Genomic DNA, 14,427 nt, shown 5'->3' with positions numbered 1-14,427 from the left:
GTCAGAGTAGAGTTGCCTTCAGTGGCTGAAGAGGTGAAGATAATGGAGTCTGGGAGCCGTTAGAAGAGCAAAGATAAAACTGGGAAAAAGGGCAAAGCTGATGTAGGAACTGGTCAGAGGGTGTAAAAAGTCCTCATAATCTGCACCATAATCTGTTTGGAAGCATGGACCTTAAAAATTTGGGAAGTGAGAAGATCACAATTAAATCATGTGTATGTCTACTCAAGCAACAGCAAAGACAAATCTGAATATCACTCTTTAGAACTCCCTTGGGAATGGTAGCAAGGTACTAAGTATCCTTAAACATTGAGCAGGTTCCAATGGACATAGGCATACAGCCCCTGCCACCATCACACCTTCTGCGTGCAACTGACAAAAAAATCAAGGCTGTTACATTTCCTCTCTGATTTCAGCATTACAGCTGGGCCAAAGAGAGAGGTGCAAACCTCTATTCTGAGCACTACCAAGCTGTACTTACATAAACTCTTCATATTTGGCTTTCTTAGTCTAGCTCACTTAGTCTAGCTGACTTCACCAACACACATTTCCAGTATCAGAAGCCATTTGGACTCACAACCAACCTCCCATTTATATAAAGAGCAAACCCAACCACACAATGCCAACCAGAAAGATGCATGCATCTAATCTTTCCAGTTCCCTGCAGCAAAACTAAGCAATGAAGAACCGGCCTTACATTTGTGCTACAGAGTTGCTGATTTCTATCTCCTGCAGCAAAACTCTCAAATAAACAACTGGATTTGCTCTCATGCAGGAGTGCTAACTTGTTGGGTAGCACCACAGCTATATTTAATGCTTTTATCCTGAGGCAGCATTTCTTTCTTGTTGACAGTAAAATAGATGGTCTATGAAAAGAGATTTTTGTGCCACTATTTATTTTTAAACAATTGGGGAATAATGTAGAGGCAACAGAGCAGATTCAATATTCTTCAGACATCTTTAAAACGAGTGAAACTAAAAGCATGCAATTGATGCTCAAAGCAATTTTAGGAGTACTGAAAGTGCTGGCATTGGAGACAATGTCTTTTTCCCACAAAGCAAGAGATTCTTACTTGGCCTAATCTTAAAAGATGTGGTGTCTTCTCTGTTCTGCTCAACAAAACTTGTTTAAAATACTGCCCCTGTACTCTGCACTGGTTAGACCACACCTTGAGTACTGTGTTCAGTTCTGGGCCCCCCAGTTTAGAAGGGACGTTGAGATGCTTGAGCGTGTCCAGAGAAGGGCAGCAAGGCTGGTGAGAGGCCTTGAGCACAGCCCTACGAGGAGAGGCTGAGGGAGCTGGGATTGTTTAGCCTGGAGAAGAGGAGGCTCAGGGGTGACCTTATTGCTGTCTACAACTACCTGAGGGGTGGTTGTGGCCAGGAGGAGGTTGCTCTCTTCTCTCAGGTGGCCAGCACCAGAACGAGAGGACACAGCCTCAGGCTGTGCCAGGGGAAATTTAGGCTCGAGGTGAGGAGAAAGTTCTTCACTGAGAGAGTCATTGGACACTGGAATGGGCTGCCCAGGGAGGTGGTGGAGTCGTCGTCCCTGGAGCTGTTCAAGGCAGGATTGGACGTGGCACTTGGTGCCATGGTCTAGCCTTGAGCTTTGTGGTAAAGGGTTGGACTTGATGATCTGTGAGGTCTCTTCCAACCCTGATGATACTGTGATACTGTGATACTGTGTGATACTCTTCAAATCAGGTTTTCTCTGAGAAAGTCACTGGTCAAATGGCACCAACAATCTTTCTTTACACAATGCCAGTTTGGAAAATTACTTTATTTTCATTGTCTGCTGCATACCAGGTTGCAAAAATAACTGTGTAGGGAGCAGGTTATAGGAAATTATTATTTGCTTCCTTTGTGTGCTTGTGAAGCCCCATCCAGAATGATGTGTCTGGTTTGGATGCTGCTAAGATGATTGAAGGCCAATGCAAGTGTCTTTGAAAAGATAAGGGTTTCTTTAAACCTCAGGAAATTAACTACTTTATGGGTAACTCTCTTATGGAATAGCACAGAGGAAATGTAGCCAGAGACTCCTCAGAGTTCTGCAGAAAAAAAAAAAAAAAAAACTTAAAAAAAAAAACCAAAAACCCCTCCAAAACCCCACCCAGTCAACAAAACAAACAAAGAAAAAATCCAAGCCAAACCCCCAAAAAACAAGGAACCCCAAACAGACCACGTTCACAATCTCCAGTAAGGGAATTTCCAACTGAATATAAGGAAAACAAACAAAAATATCACCACAAGTGTCATTAAATGCTGGGGGCAGTTGCCCAAAGAAGCTATGAAGGCTCTTGCAGACTTTCAAAAGTCTACAAACAAGCTCTGTTCCACTGAATATGGAAGTTAGCCCTACTGTAAATATGGGGTTAGACTGGAGATGAGCAGTCCTTTCCTCTCTGAGTTATCTTACTAGTCCACAGTTCCTTCATAAAGCACATTTTGCCATAAAGCAGCATTGTGGCTAAAAAATATCCTTTTCCCTTGACACAGTCTCAGTTTGTCCTTCATGGTGGCATAAAGCACGCACTGAATAAAGCTGGGTGGCTAACCCATAATCCATACAATTTGCAGGGAGGGGGAGGGATCTGAAGTGGCAGGCAGTAGGATAGTTTCTTCCAACACTAGGCAGTTCTACAGTCTTTTAAACTGATAATAATGATACTATCTTTTTTATATTTTGTCTTTTGAGCTGCCACATCTACAGCTAAAGGAGATAATGTCAGAGAAACTGTGTGGGAAGAAATAAGCAGGAGTGTGAAGACAACTCTTTCAGTGCCAGTATCCCTTTATGCCATTTTAAGATGAGTAAGAATCACTGATTAGTTACAGGTAAAGATGTTCTTTGCAGCTAGACTGGGCCAAGGATGATAAAATTTTCTTTAAGGAAACACCTCACTAGGAAGAGTTTAAAGCAACAACCTGGTGTAACCTTTTATTAAACATTACCACTGAGCTAGCCAAATTCCTCCCTAGTAATTACGTTCTATCCTTGAAGTTCTCTGCTGCAACTGCATACAGGTGAAATATCCTTTTATTTCCCTACCATAGAATCATAGAATCAACCAGATTGGAAGAGACCTCCAAGATCATCCAGTCCAACCTAGCACCCAGCCCTAGACACTCAACTAGACCATGGCACTAAGTGCCTCATCCAGGCTTTTCTTGAACACCTCCAGGGACGGTGCCTCTACCACCTCCCTGGGCAGCCCATTCCAATGCCAATCACTCTCTCTGGGAAGAACTTCCTCCTAATATCCAGCCTATACCTACCCTGGCACAACTAGAGACTGTGTCCCCTTGTTCTATTGCTGGTTGCTTGGGAGAAGAGACCAACCCCCACCTGGCTACAATGCCCCTTCAGGTAGTTGTAGACAGCAATGAGGTCCCCCCTGAGCCTCCTCTTCTGCAGGCTAAACAACCCCAGCTCCCTCAGCCTCTCCTCATAGGGTTTGTGTTCCAGGCCTTTCACCAGCTTTGTTGCCCTTCTCTGGACACATTCCAGCACCTCAACATCTCTCTTGAATTGAGGAGCCCAGAACTGGACACAGTACTCAAGGTGTGGCCTGACCATACATATTCCAGCAAGACCTAGCACATCTCAGCACTGGCTCTGCACATAGGGAGTTGTTTTAAAATGTAGGCTTTGCTAAGGAAGAAAAAAAAAACCAAACCAGATTTCCTTTTCTATTTTTTTATCGGAGCAAGTAGGATGGTGACTTTATGAGTAAAGACTTGAGAGAGACTTTGCAGCAGTATTAATAGTTTTCAGTGGCATCAGTTTTTGTCTTTGACAGCAGAGGAGTTAATTCTGCCGCTACCGGTGCCTGTTTTCAAAGCATAACAAACAGCTTTCAGAATCAGACAGTAGACTACACAGCAGGGGAGCAGACTTGCCTTATGTATCTTGAATCATTCTCTATGAAAGTGTTCCTTTTGCTGCAGCTTGTTTGTCACATGGAGAAAGGAAACTCATTATGGATCTTGAAATCTTGTTATGGTCTCTGCATTTCTCTGAGATCATTTTAAAAAGTAATGAAGTAATTTGGTTTAAATTGCTGTCTGCAGCTGTAGTTGTCTGACCCTTCTGATTAGAAAATTTGTTTATAATTACTTATAACTTTGTGCAAATAACTAATGTAAATATAGAATACATACCCCTTGAAACTACAGGTGCACAAAGAAAACTATCTTATTCCACATGACTCAGGATTGCATCATGATGACCTTATTGCTGTCTACAACTACCTGAGGGGTGGTTGTGGCCAGGAGGAGGTTGCTCTCTTCTCTCAGGTGGCCAGCACCAGAACGAGAGGACACAGCCTCAGGCTGCGCCGGGGAAAATTTAGGCTGGAGGTGAGGAGAAAGTTCTTCACTGAGAGAGTCATTGGACACTGGAATGGGCTGCCCGGGGAGGTGGTGGAGTCGCCGTCCCTGGAGCTGTTCAAGGCAGGATTGGATAGCCTTGAGCTCTGTGGTAAAGGGTTGGACTTGATGATCTATGAGGTCTCTTCCAACCTTGGTGATACTGCGATACTGTAATTTGACCAAGATAAATTCAGAGCAAATAATATTTGTTAGTTCTTAGAAATTTGCCTCACAGCCTTTTAGGAAGTTTTTTTTTCTAGAAACAAATCATAACATGAAATGTTTTTTAGTGGCTTTAATTGTCACTGTTACTGAGCTAATCCATATCTACAGAATATTGAAATATTTCTACTTTGACACTTGTGTTCTCAGTCTTTAATTACTTTTGTTAGGATCTCTGAACAGCTGTTCAAGCCACTAAATAATGTCAAATACTAATGAGTACAGATCCCACGAATTTTAATCTGTCTTCAAACATTTAATATTCAATAAACATATTAATCAGTCTGACTTATTTCTAAGATTTTCTATAGTTATTTTTTTAAATGGTATTTTTACCTAGTTAGGTCAGAAAGGTTGAATTGGTATTCTGTAAGAAATTATGCCTGCACAAACTTTTTTCTGATGGATATTCATCAGGTTGCTCACAAATAACATTTAAGTTGAAACGTGATGTGTGGTGATGAACCAAGAGTTTCATGTGATACTTCACTGTTCTTCAGAAGGTCCTGTTCGGTGTTGCTACAGCATGTCAGCTGGTGTGGTAACTAAACATGGCCTGGCACTAGCTGAACAAGTCATTTGTCATGAACACTACCTTAAGAGGTGGTAGAATTTCATAATTTTGAGGCAATTCCAAGCAGATATTCAGTAGATCTATCATAGAATAATAGAATCATAGAATCAACCAGGTTGGAAGAGAACTCCAAGATCATCCAGTCCAACCCATCCCCCAGCCCTATCCAGTCAACTAGACCATGGCACTAAGTGTCCCATCCAGTCTTTTCTTGAAGACCTTCAGGAAATGGGAAATCACTCTCTCTGTGAAGAACTTCCTCTTAACATCCAGCCTATACTTGCCCTGGCACAACTTGAGACTGTGTCCCCTTGTTCTATTGCTGGTTGCCTGGCAGAAGAGACCAACCCCCACCTGGCTACAATGTGCCTTCAGGTAGTTGTAGACAGCAATGAGGTCAGCCCTGAGCCTCCTCTCCTCCAGGCTAAACTACCCCAGCTCCCTCAGCCTCTCCTCATAGGGTTTGTGTTCCAGGCCCCTCACCAGCTTTGTCACCCTTCTCTGGACACGTTCCAGTACCTCAGCATCTCTCTGGACACATTATTCAAGGTGTGGCCTGACCAGTGCTGAGTACAGAGGAAGAATAACCTCCCTTGTCCTACTGGCCACACTGTTCCTGATGCAGGCCAGGATGCCATTGGCTCTCTTGGCCACCTGGGCACACTGCTGGCTCATTTTCATCTTACTATCTATCAGTACCCCCAGGTCCCTTTCTTCCTGGCTGCTTTCCAGCCACTCTGGTCTTTAGGGTAGATCTATCAGATCTTTAGGGTTTCTAAAAAAATAATACAATAAGATTGAGCTTTAAATATCATTTTACACTGTTCAGGGCAAGGCATTTATCTTCAGTCCATGTAAATCTGAGCTATAGATCAGATTTTTTATTCAATCTTGTCTCTTATAGTCAAGGAGGCTATATGAGTAAGTTCCAAATCCAGGGAAATGTATATTCTTCTCTCCTAAAGTTTGTCTTCATTTTTAGTTGAAAAAAAAATCTACTTTTTTGCTCTAAAATGATTGAAATTATTAAAAAAAGCACATGTAGTTCCTGCAGGTAGTGGAACAGTATCCACGGGTGATAATCACAAATACAATATTTTCTATATTTTATTGCAAATTTATATTAAGTAAACAACAGTAATAATTCTTTTTTCCAAGACTGAGGCATTTTACATTCAAAACCAAACAGATAAGTTGTAAATCATGTTATACATAAGGGTCGATGTCTCACTTAAAGTTTGTGAGGATTTCCAAACCACTGCTTTCAATTCCCTTATGCACAGCTTTAATTTTTCAACACTGATTGTGAGAAAGACTCCAACACTCCTCTTCAAAATAACAGTACTGAATCTCAGAGATTCTTGATAAAAATCAAGCCTCAGTGCATAATGTCTGTGAGACGTTATGTTTCAATGGACTGTGGGATAAGACAGAAAAAAACCCCAGACAAAATAAAACAAACAAAATAACCTCGTTTCCAATTGCAGACAGCTGCCACAAAGTATATCTACTGGAGCTGTCAGAACATTAGCTCACTATGAATCATAGAATTAGAGAATCAACCAGGTTGGAAGAGACCTCCAGGATCATCCAGTCCAACCTAGCACCCAGCCCTATCCAGTCAGCTAGACCATGGCACTAAATGCCTCATCCAGTCTTTTCTTGAACACCTCCAGTAACGGTGCCTCCACCACCTCCCTGGGCAGCCCATTCCAGTGGCAAATCACTTCTTTGCATTCAGTATTGAAAAGATTCAGTTAATTATACAAGTCCTACTACATATGTACTGCTCAGGAGCAGAAAAAGATTCTTAATGAGTTACGAAATGATTGGGCTGTTTTGTGTGTAAAAGTAGATGATGTTTGCTTTAATGACTTCAGAAAATTTAAGGGGAGTTCTAAGCCAGCCAGTCAGATATATTTCTATGTTTAAATATTATGATTTCTTATTCATCTTTTCTAGTTTTGAGAACATTTTCATCAGAAATGTTTCCCAGTGGCAGATATAATTGCTGACAAGTCTAATTGAAGACCAATCAGCCTGGACCTGGGACAGACTCAGCTTCCAGAACATGGGACTGAGTATCTGTGTTCTGTGTGGCATCAGGGAGAGGCCTCAGCATTTCAAGTGTGAGATTTCCAGGAGTTAGTCTCTGACTTCCACTTTTTTACCTCTTAAAGGTCCCAAATAAATGTTTCAGGTTATTATACTGGAAATAAATTTTTCAGGTCTTGCACTCTAAAACTTTTTTTTACCCTTACATGTCTGCTGCTAACCTATCACATTCTCCTAGCACTGAATATTAGGCCCTTCTGTTTTTCCTAAAATCCATAATTCCCAGCTCTTCCTTGCTTGTAAGAGGACTTCCCCTGTCTCACTCATTCCCTATGAACATTTAGAAACTCAGACAGGCTTCTGGCATATTCATCTCTCCAGAAAACTGAGTTCTCTCTATAGAGGCATTCAGAGCACTTGGAAGATAGATTTATAATTTTGAACTTCACCATTGTTTTTAAAGTGATTTCAGTAATTTCTTTCATTTAATATGCTTGTTCCAAGTTCATGAACTCTGTAAAGAGGGGCACATTTTCCTTTCTCTTTTTCTTTCCATTATTTCAGTCTTCATCACAAAACTCTGTAAATGTATTTACCTGAGTGCTGTGCTGCTCCTGCTCTTTTTCTTCTGTTCAATGCTTTTATATGATTTTTTTTTTGCTGTTCAAATATACCTCTGTGGACTTCAGTCACACATATCACTTCAAAAGTGCAATGAAACACCAACTTTATGTCTATTATAGAAGTTTGAGGGAATCAGTATTGCTTGGAATGAAAAATAATGTGCTGCTGAGGTCTGGGTAAGAGGCAAAATGTGAAATATGTGTTTCAATTAAAAGCAGATACTTTAGAATATAAAAAGAAATTTGATAGAAGGTTAAAAACTTAGACAAGAAAGAAATAAAATGCATTTAACTTAAAAGTCTTGGCAGGAGCCGAAGAGCAAACAGATATCTCTCCAAACTAGTAGCAACTTCAGGAACCATTTCCACATTACTCCAAGCAACGCTTTCAGGCTTCAGTCATCCAGGACATGCTGTATAATACTGTAGAATACTCTGCAAAAGATTTCTATCTGTCTCTCTTGAGCAAAATTTGGATTAACACATTTTCCCAGTTTTGTCTGAGCTAATTCCATGTTTATTCTGATTAATGGCAAGGATCATCCCTCATTACTCTACTGGACAGATTATGCAGGTAGTTTAATGCAGGTAGTAGTTAATAGTATTCAATTTTGTGCTAAAATTTCCTGTGTTCCCTGTAGTCAGACACAAAACCCTTGCATGGTCCTGGAAGACAGATTTGGCTTTCTGTCATAAATTAGACACAATAAGCTTTGTTAAATTTATCACAGCATTTCTCATACTCTTATTATTCTTATTAGCAACAATTATTTCAGTAATCATACTTATTGAATGATAGAGAAATACGATCTCAACAGTGGCCTGCTACCACTGTACCAGGTAATGTAGGTATGCAAAAGAAAATCTATTAATATAATAGCATTACCTGTTTTCCACATGAACAGTCAGTGCAGAAGCATCTGCTCTGGTACTCAAGCTGTGCAGCACACACGACTGTGCTCACCAGTGTGTAGTTCCAGGGAGAGATGAGCAAGACTTTAAGCATATTTCACTGAAGAGCCTCAGAGCTGCAGTATAAATCTGAGGGGGGGAAATCTGAAAATCATGATGTAAGGAATGAATAGGCAGGTTCTTACCAAAAATTTCCTCTTCATTTCTCATGATAGCGTGCCCACTAGGTTTATAGCACAAGCGTCTTAACATACTGCAGTAGCTTGAGTATGCGTATGAATATATTTGTGTATACAAATGCCAACTTCCACCTCCTTCTCAGAGAAAGCTTTATGGAGTTACATATGCCACCATGTGTTAAGTATTTTTTTTTTTTTTATGGACTATAAATGACTTGGCCAAGCTGTGAAATGAAGCAGCTTGTTCCACTGCACCAGCAGTGTAGGCTCAGTGCTTATTTGTGCAGTAAATGTGCGCTGAGCCACTCTCCGTACTAACTGAAAACACATAGTATGTGGTTCTTACATCTATTTGTATTCACTGTGTACACTCGCCTGTGATAGGATGGGTTTATGAGAAAGGGGAAATACCAAAACACTGTTTTATTTGTACCACTATGGCAGAAAACACCAGTATTTTTATGTTTAGTTTAGGTACCACTTTTAAAACTTGTAGTTTGCCTTAGCAAAACTAGGTAACGTTTGCTCCTGGGCTCAGCACTCTATCATAGAATCAGCCAAGTTGGAAGAGACCTCCAAGATCATCCAGTCCAACCTAGCACCCAGCGCTAACCAATCAACTAGACCATGGCACTAAGTGCCTCAGCCAGGCTTTGCTTGAAGACCCCCAGGGATGGTGCCTCCACCTCCTCCCTGGGCAGCCCATTCCAATGGGAAATCACTCTCTCTGGGAAGAACTTCTTCCTAATATCCAGCCTATACCTACCCTGGCACAACTTGAGACTGTGTCCTCTTGTTCTATTGCTGCTTGCCTGGCAGAAGAGACCAACCCCCACCTGGCTACAATGCCCCTTCAGGTAGTTGTAGACAGTAATAAGATCACCCCTGAGCCTCCTCTTCTCCAGGCTAAACAACCCCAGCTCCCTCAGCCTCTCCTCATAGGGTTTGTGCTCCAGGCCCCTCACCAGCTTTGTTGCCCTTCTCTGGACATGTTCCAGCACCCCAACATCTTTCTTGAATTGAGGGGCCCAGAACTGGACACAGTACTCAAGGTGTGGCCTGACCAGTGCTGAGTACAGGGGAAGAATAACCTCCCTTGTCCTACTTTTCTACTTATCTTTCTAATAATACAAATTCCTTAAAGACCTGCATCTAATTTTATCCATCCACCTCTGAGGTTTGATTTTTAATTTCATCAGACCATATGTCCAAAACACTAAGCAGAATGAAATACCACCACCTGAGCAACTGTCTGCCAAAGCAAATGGGGAAGTTCCTAGATTTTCCTATAATGCAACATGTTCTTTGGTTTACATTTAATTGTGATACAAGAGCTCTTCTTGTGTCTGACCTACAAATTTCGCAGAAATCATATAAATAAACTTTGTTTTCATGTCAGTCTGCTCCCCAAGTGATCAACAGTTTTCCTTACAGAATGACTACTTCTCAGAAAAGCAATCCTCAAGTACTTTGGTTTCATTTAATTGAGTTTTAGCTGCTGTTCTTAGGAAATACGTTACCTCACACTTTCCAAGCATTCTGCATATTAGTATTTCTACATTCTAAGTACAAAATATTCTGTTCAAATGCTTATTTATTATCTGAATTCACAAAAATACATAATAGACAACATCTACTTGGCAATAATGCTTTTCCCCTTCTAATACTGCACTAATATTTCTGAACTATATTTATAATTATTTGATCTTTTTGACATCTTTGGACAAATTTTCTTTTATTTCATCCTAGCATTCATGGGAAGTGTTTCACTCTTAAAGTACTCATATTATTTCCATTATATTTCCATTGTGTTGTAGTATAAGCCAAATTCACTTTAATGCAATTGCTGGGGGTTTCAGAGGTTCAAGCTATAATGTCCAGTTGTATTACATTAACTGGACAAAACCAATCAATAAATCTTTGGGTGTATATATATACACATACATATTCAGAGGGAAGAGGTGTACATTTTTTCATTCTTTTGGCACAGAATCTGAAGTTTGAGTCAGAAGGAATTTTGTCATATCAGACTATATTGTGAAATCCTCAAAAAAAATCATATTGAAACAGACAAAAAGGTTTAAAATGTATTTGCAATGGTAGAGGGAAAGTAACTTAAAGTCTGTCATCATATAAATTGGAACCTCAGTAAACCCAAGCAAAATCCTCTATGCTTTACTTGTACCCCTATATAAGTAAAGACCATTTTATATTCTCATACTGACATAGAAGGAGTTTGCAGCCTCATTTGCTACTTTAACAGAGTATTTGTGCTGTATTACAAAATGTTACTGTAGTATAGTGCAAAATATTTTACTCAGCTATGGTTATATCAAATACAGACTTTCAATGGCAGTTTTCAGAGGTTTTGTCCCTTTAGCAGCACATTTTCTCCTTGGCAATAGTATGGGCTTAAAATAATCAAGGTTCAGGTTGCTCTATATGCATGACTGCACAAACTTTTGTCCATCCAAAAAGCCAGGGCAAAATGTGCCTTTCATCTTCAAAATTTCAGATGTGCTGTGGCAAACCTTCTTTTATGCAGCTGAATCTGCAGCGTCTGATATGCCTCCTTATGTAAGACACTAAAATTGTGAGAAGCCTGTAAATGTATATTCAGGATTAGGCAGTGGTGAGAGGGAAAGGCAGCAAAGGTGGTTGAAGAGACTTTTGCCTTCTGAAACCTGAAGCTGTGTTGTTCCCTCTTTCAGATCCAGGCTGCAGCTATCTTTGAATTGAAATAGTGAAAATAATTTTAGCCACCATTTCAGCATTCTCTCATTGAAGCTATGGAAAATCATAGAGCTGTAGATTTGCATATATTTTTTTGTGATGTTTCTATCCTAAGTTCACTTTCTAAAGATCAGATTTCTAAACCAAAGCTACAGGAGGCATTTCTCCATCCTAAGATGTAAGTTTAAGGAGGTGCTATTCCTGTCACTGCAAGAAAGACATTGAGATCTTGGAGCAGGTCCAGAGAAGTGCAATGAAGCTGGTGAAGAGTCTGGAGAATTGGAGTGGTGAGAAGCAGCTGAGGGAATTGGGATTATTTAGTCTGGAGAAAAAGAAGCTGAGATGAGATTTTATCCCTTTGTACAACTGCTTGCATTAATGAGGGTTGCTTTTTCTGCTTTTCCAGGTAAAACACAGGTTATGGGTGAAATCAAAATTGCGTTAAAGAAGGAAATGAAGACAGATGGAGAACAGCTGATAGTAGAAATCCTTCAGTGCAGAAATATCACATACAAATTTAAATCTCCAGATCACCTACCAGGTATCACAGAGAAATATGATTCATGATACTTTGAAAACATTAAGTGGGATGCATCCAAAATGATTTAACACCACAACTACAATGGGAAATAAAATTGATTCTTAACCAGAATGACATATTCTGTAGGACACCTTGAAGTGTTTCCACACACACCCTCCCCCATTAGCAACTTCCATTAAAGTAAAAAAAAAAAAAAATTTTGTAGCAGAAAATTAACTTCTAGAAGTTAAACCTCTTCTTAATTTGTTTTTGATTGTTAAAATGCAATCCTTTCAAAAACTTGAATAAAAATGAGAATTGCCTTGGTTATTATCAAGCAATGTTATCTGGTGAAAAATTGTATTTGCTGGAAAAAAGACTGGATGAGGCATTTAGTGCCATGGTCTAGATGACTAGATAAGGCTGGGTGACAGGTTGGACTGGATGATCTTAGAGGTCTCTTCCAACCTGGTTGATTCTATGAAAAGTGTTATAAAAAATAAAAAGCCATGCTAATAATGTTTTCATACACACATAAAGACTCCAAGGCATGTATTACTTCAATGACAGCATTCTAAGCATAAATTCCCTTGGATTTAATGCTAACAAGAAGAGAACGTGGCTCTACAAAGTACCATGATCTGTTTCTTCATGACATGTCCCCTCTGTTGAAATAATTAACAATGGCTATTTGAAAGTTACTGTATTTAACTCACTGAATTGTTCTTCCCCAGACCTGTATGTGAAGCTGTACGTTGTCAATATCTCTACTCAAAAAAGAGTAATTAAGAAGAAAACCAGGGTATGCAGGCATGACCGAGAGCCTTCGTTCAATGAAACATTTAGATTTAGCTTGAGTCCTGCTGGGCATTCTCTTCAGGTAATTTCTCATTTTGTTAAAGCCTAATTTGGGATGTTGTCCATGCTGTTATGGGCATTTGAGATCAATCTTCTACTCCAGTTGTTTCCTGGAAAAAAAAAAAAGAAAATTACAAAGGAAATAAAGCAGGTACATAATAATGGAAATATCAGGCTTGAGGAGACTTTAAATGATGGTTTAATCCACTACTGTATGCTAAGGAGGGGTATTTATAAACCAGGCCTGAAAATTATAGGCTTGATCTGTTCTTGAAGCATCCTTGAGAAGAAAGTCTTGCAAAAATACTTTTTCTATGAATTTAGAAAGTTTAGTGTAATATCTCATGCAAATATGTTATATTTTAAATTTAACTTGTCCTTAAGTATTTTCTCACAGAGAGCAACAGAAGAGTGATCTGCTTTCTTTCTATGGGAAAAGAAAAAAAAAACCACACTGAAAAGTTATCATCTCTCCATTTTTCCAGACTATGTAGATCAGATGTCTTTGATATGTCCTGTTGCCTAAATGCCTAATCATTTTAACATTCTATCAACTTCCTCACCTTCTATAAAAGTTGTGGTGTCTAGAAATAGGATAGTCGTAATCTCAGGCATTACAGAGCTACTGGTTATGACAAGTCAAATATTCCCTGTGTATATTTGTACAGAAGACAACAATATTTTCAGTCTGTGGCACATTAAATGATGTGTGGAACTGATTTAGGTATGGTCTCTCTCTCATGTTTCAGTTGTTAACATAGATTTAGTCATTCAATCAGATTTGTTTATTTAGGCAGCTACAATTCCCTTTACCTACCTTTATTTACTTTCACATGGAGAAATATCTGATATAAGCCAACCACTCAGACATACTCAGTGAAAAGCAATGAACAGTTCCAGGGGTATCTGCATGCTAATCTTAAGTTAAAAGCAGACATTTAATCTAAGGAGCAGAATTTTTGGACATGTTAACATCCACTTAATGTACCTTTTAATCTGTTAAACCAACATAAATAAGCCAGCTACATTGTGATGACCGAAATTAAACTCAATTGCCTAAGTGCATTTGTTAGGGTTATTGGTTATATCACTAAAATTAAAGTCAATATGTTGCTTATGTAACAAGGCCAATAAAAACAGATATTCTTTTCCCTGTATTAAGGTGTTCTAATATCCTTTTGGATTCAATAGACTCTGTAAAAGACATTACCTGGGAATATTCAGAATGGTAAATAACTTGTTGCCAAAGTTTAAGAGCTGAAATTCCTGCAAAAGCTTTGCTTCCAGTGGTGGTTTGAGAATGGCATCATAAGAAGTGAGTTGGCCAGCAAAAAAGAATTAGAGTCTTGTGGAAAAATAAGCTGTCAAGCTGTAAAGGAGTGA

At 39.4% G+C, this 14,427-nt stretch overlaps 1 protein-coding gene and 1 long non-coding RNA gene across 9 annotated transcripts in view; one reads left to right on the top strand and one right to left on the bottom strand.

Annotated features, from left to right (window-relative positions):
- Window positions 1-9,024, bottom strand: part of LOC135174910 (uncharacterized) — a 42,370-nt gene extending 33,346 nt beyond the window's left edge. For 3 of the 4 annotated variants that reach the window (XR_010302137.1, XR_010302138.1, XR_010302139.1), the window contains exon 1: window positions 8,729-8,916. This is a non-coding gene — a long non-coding RNA (uncharacterized LOC135174910). Of the gene's footprint in view, window positions 1-8,728; window positions 8,917-8,939 lie in introns of those variants that run through there. The other variant, XR_010302140.1, reaches the window with a different exon arrangement.
- The window catches only part of PCLO (piccolo presynaptic cytomatrix protein), a 385,933-nt gene that overhangs the window by 363,041 nt on the left and 8,465 nt on the right, over window positions 1-14,427 (top strand). For all 5 annotated transcript variants that reach the window (XM_064142576.1, XM_064142575.1, XM_064142578.1 and 2 more), the window contains 2 exons: window positions 12,073-12,207; window positions 12,921-13,066. In XM_064142576.1, the coding sequence (XP_063998646.1) occupies window positions 12,073-12,207; window positions 12,921-13,066 (281 nt within the window). The remainder of the gene's footprint in view (window positions 1-12,072; window positions 12,208-12,920; window positions 13,067-14,427) is intronic.

This window comes from Pogoniulus pusillus, chromosome 4 (assembly GCF_015220805.1).
Source record: "Pogoniulus pusillus isolate bPogPus1 chromosome 4, bPogPus1.pri, whole genome shotgun sequence".
NCBI lineage: Eukaryota > Metazoa > Chordata > Aves > Piciformes > Lybiidae > Pogoniulus > Pogoniulus pusillus.
Note: the sequence above shows the minus strand (reverse complement) of the source record. Positions and strands in the feature narration are given on the sequence as shown.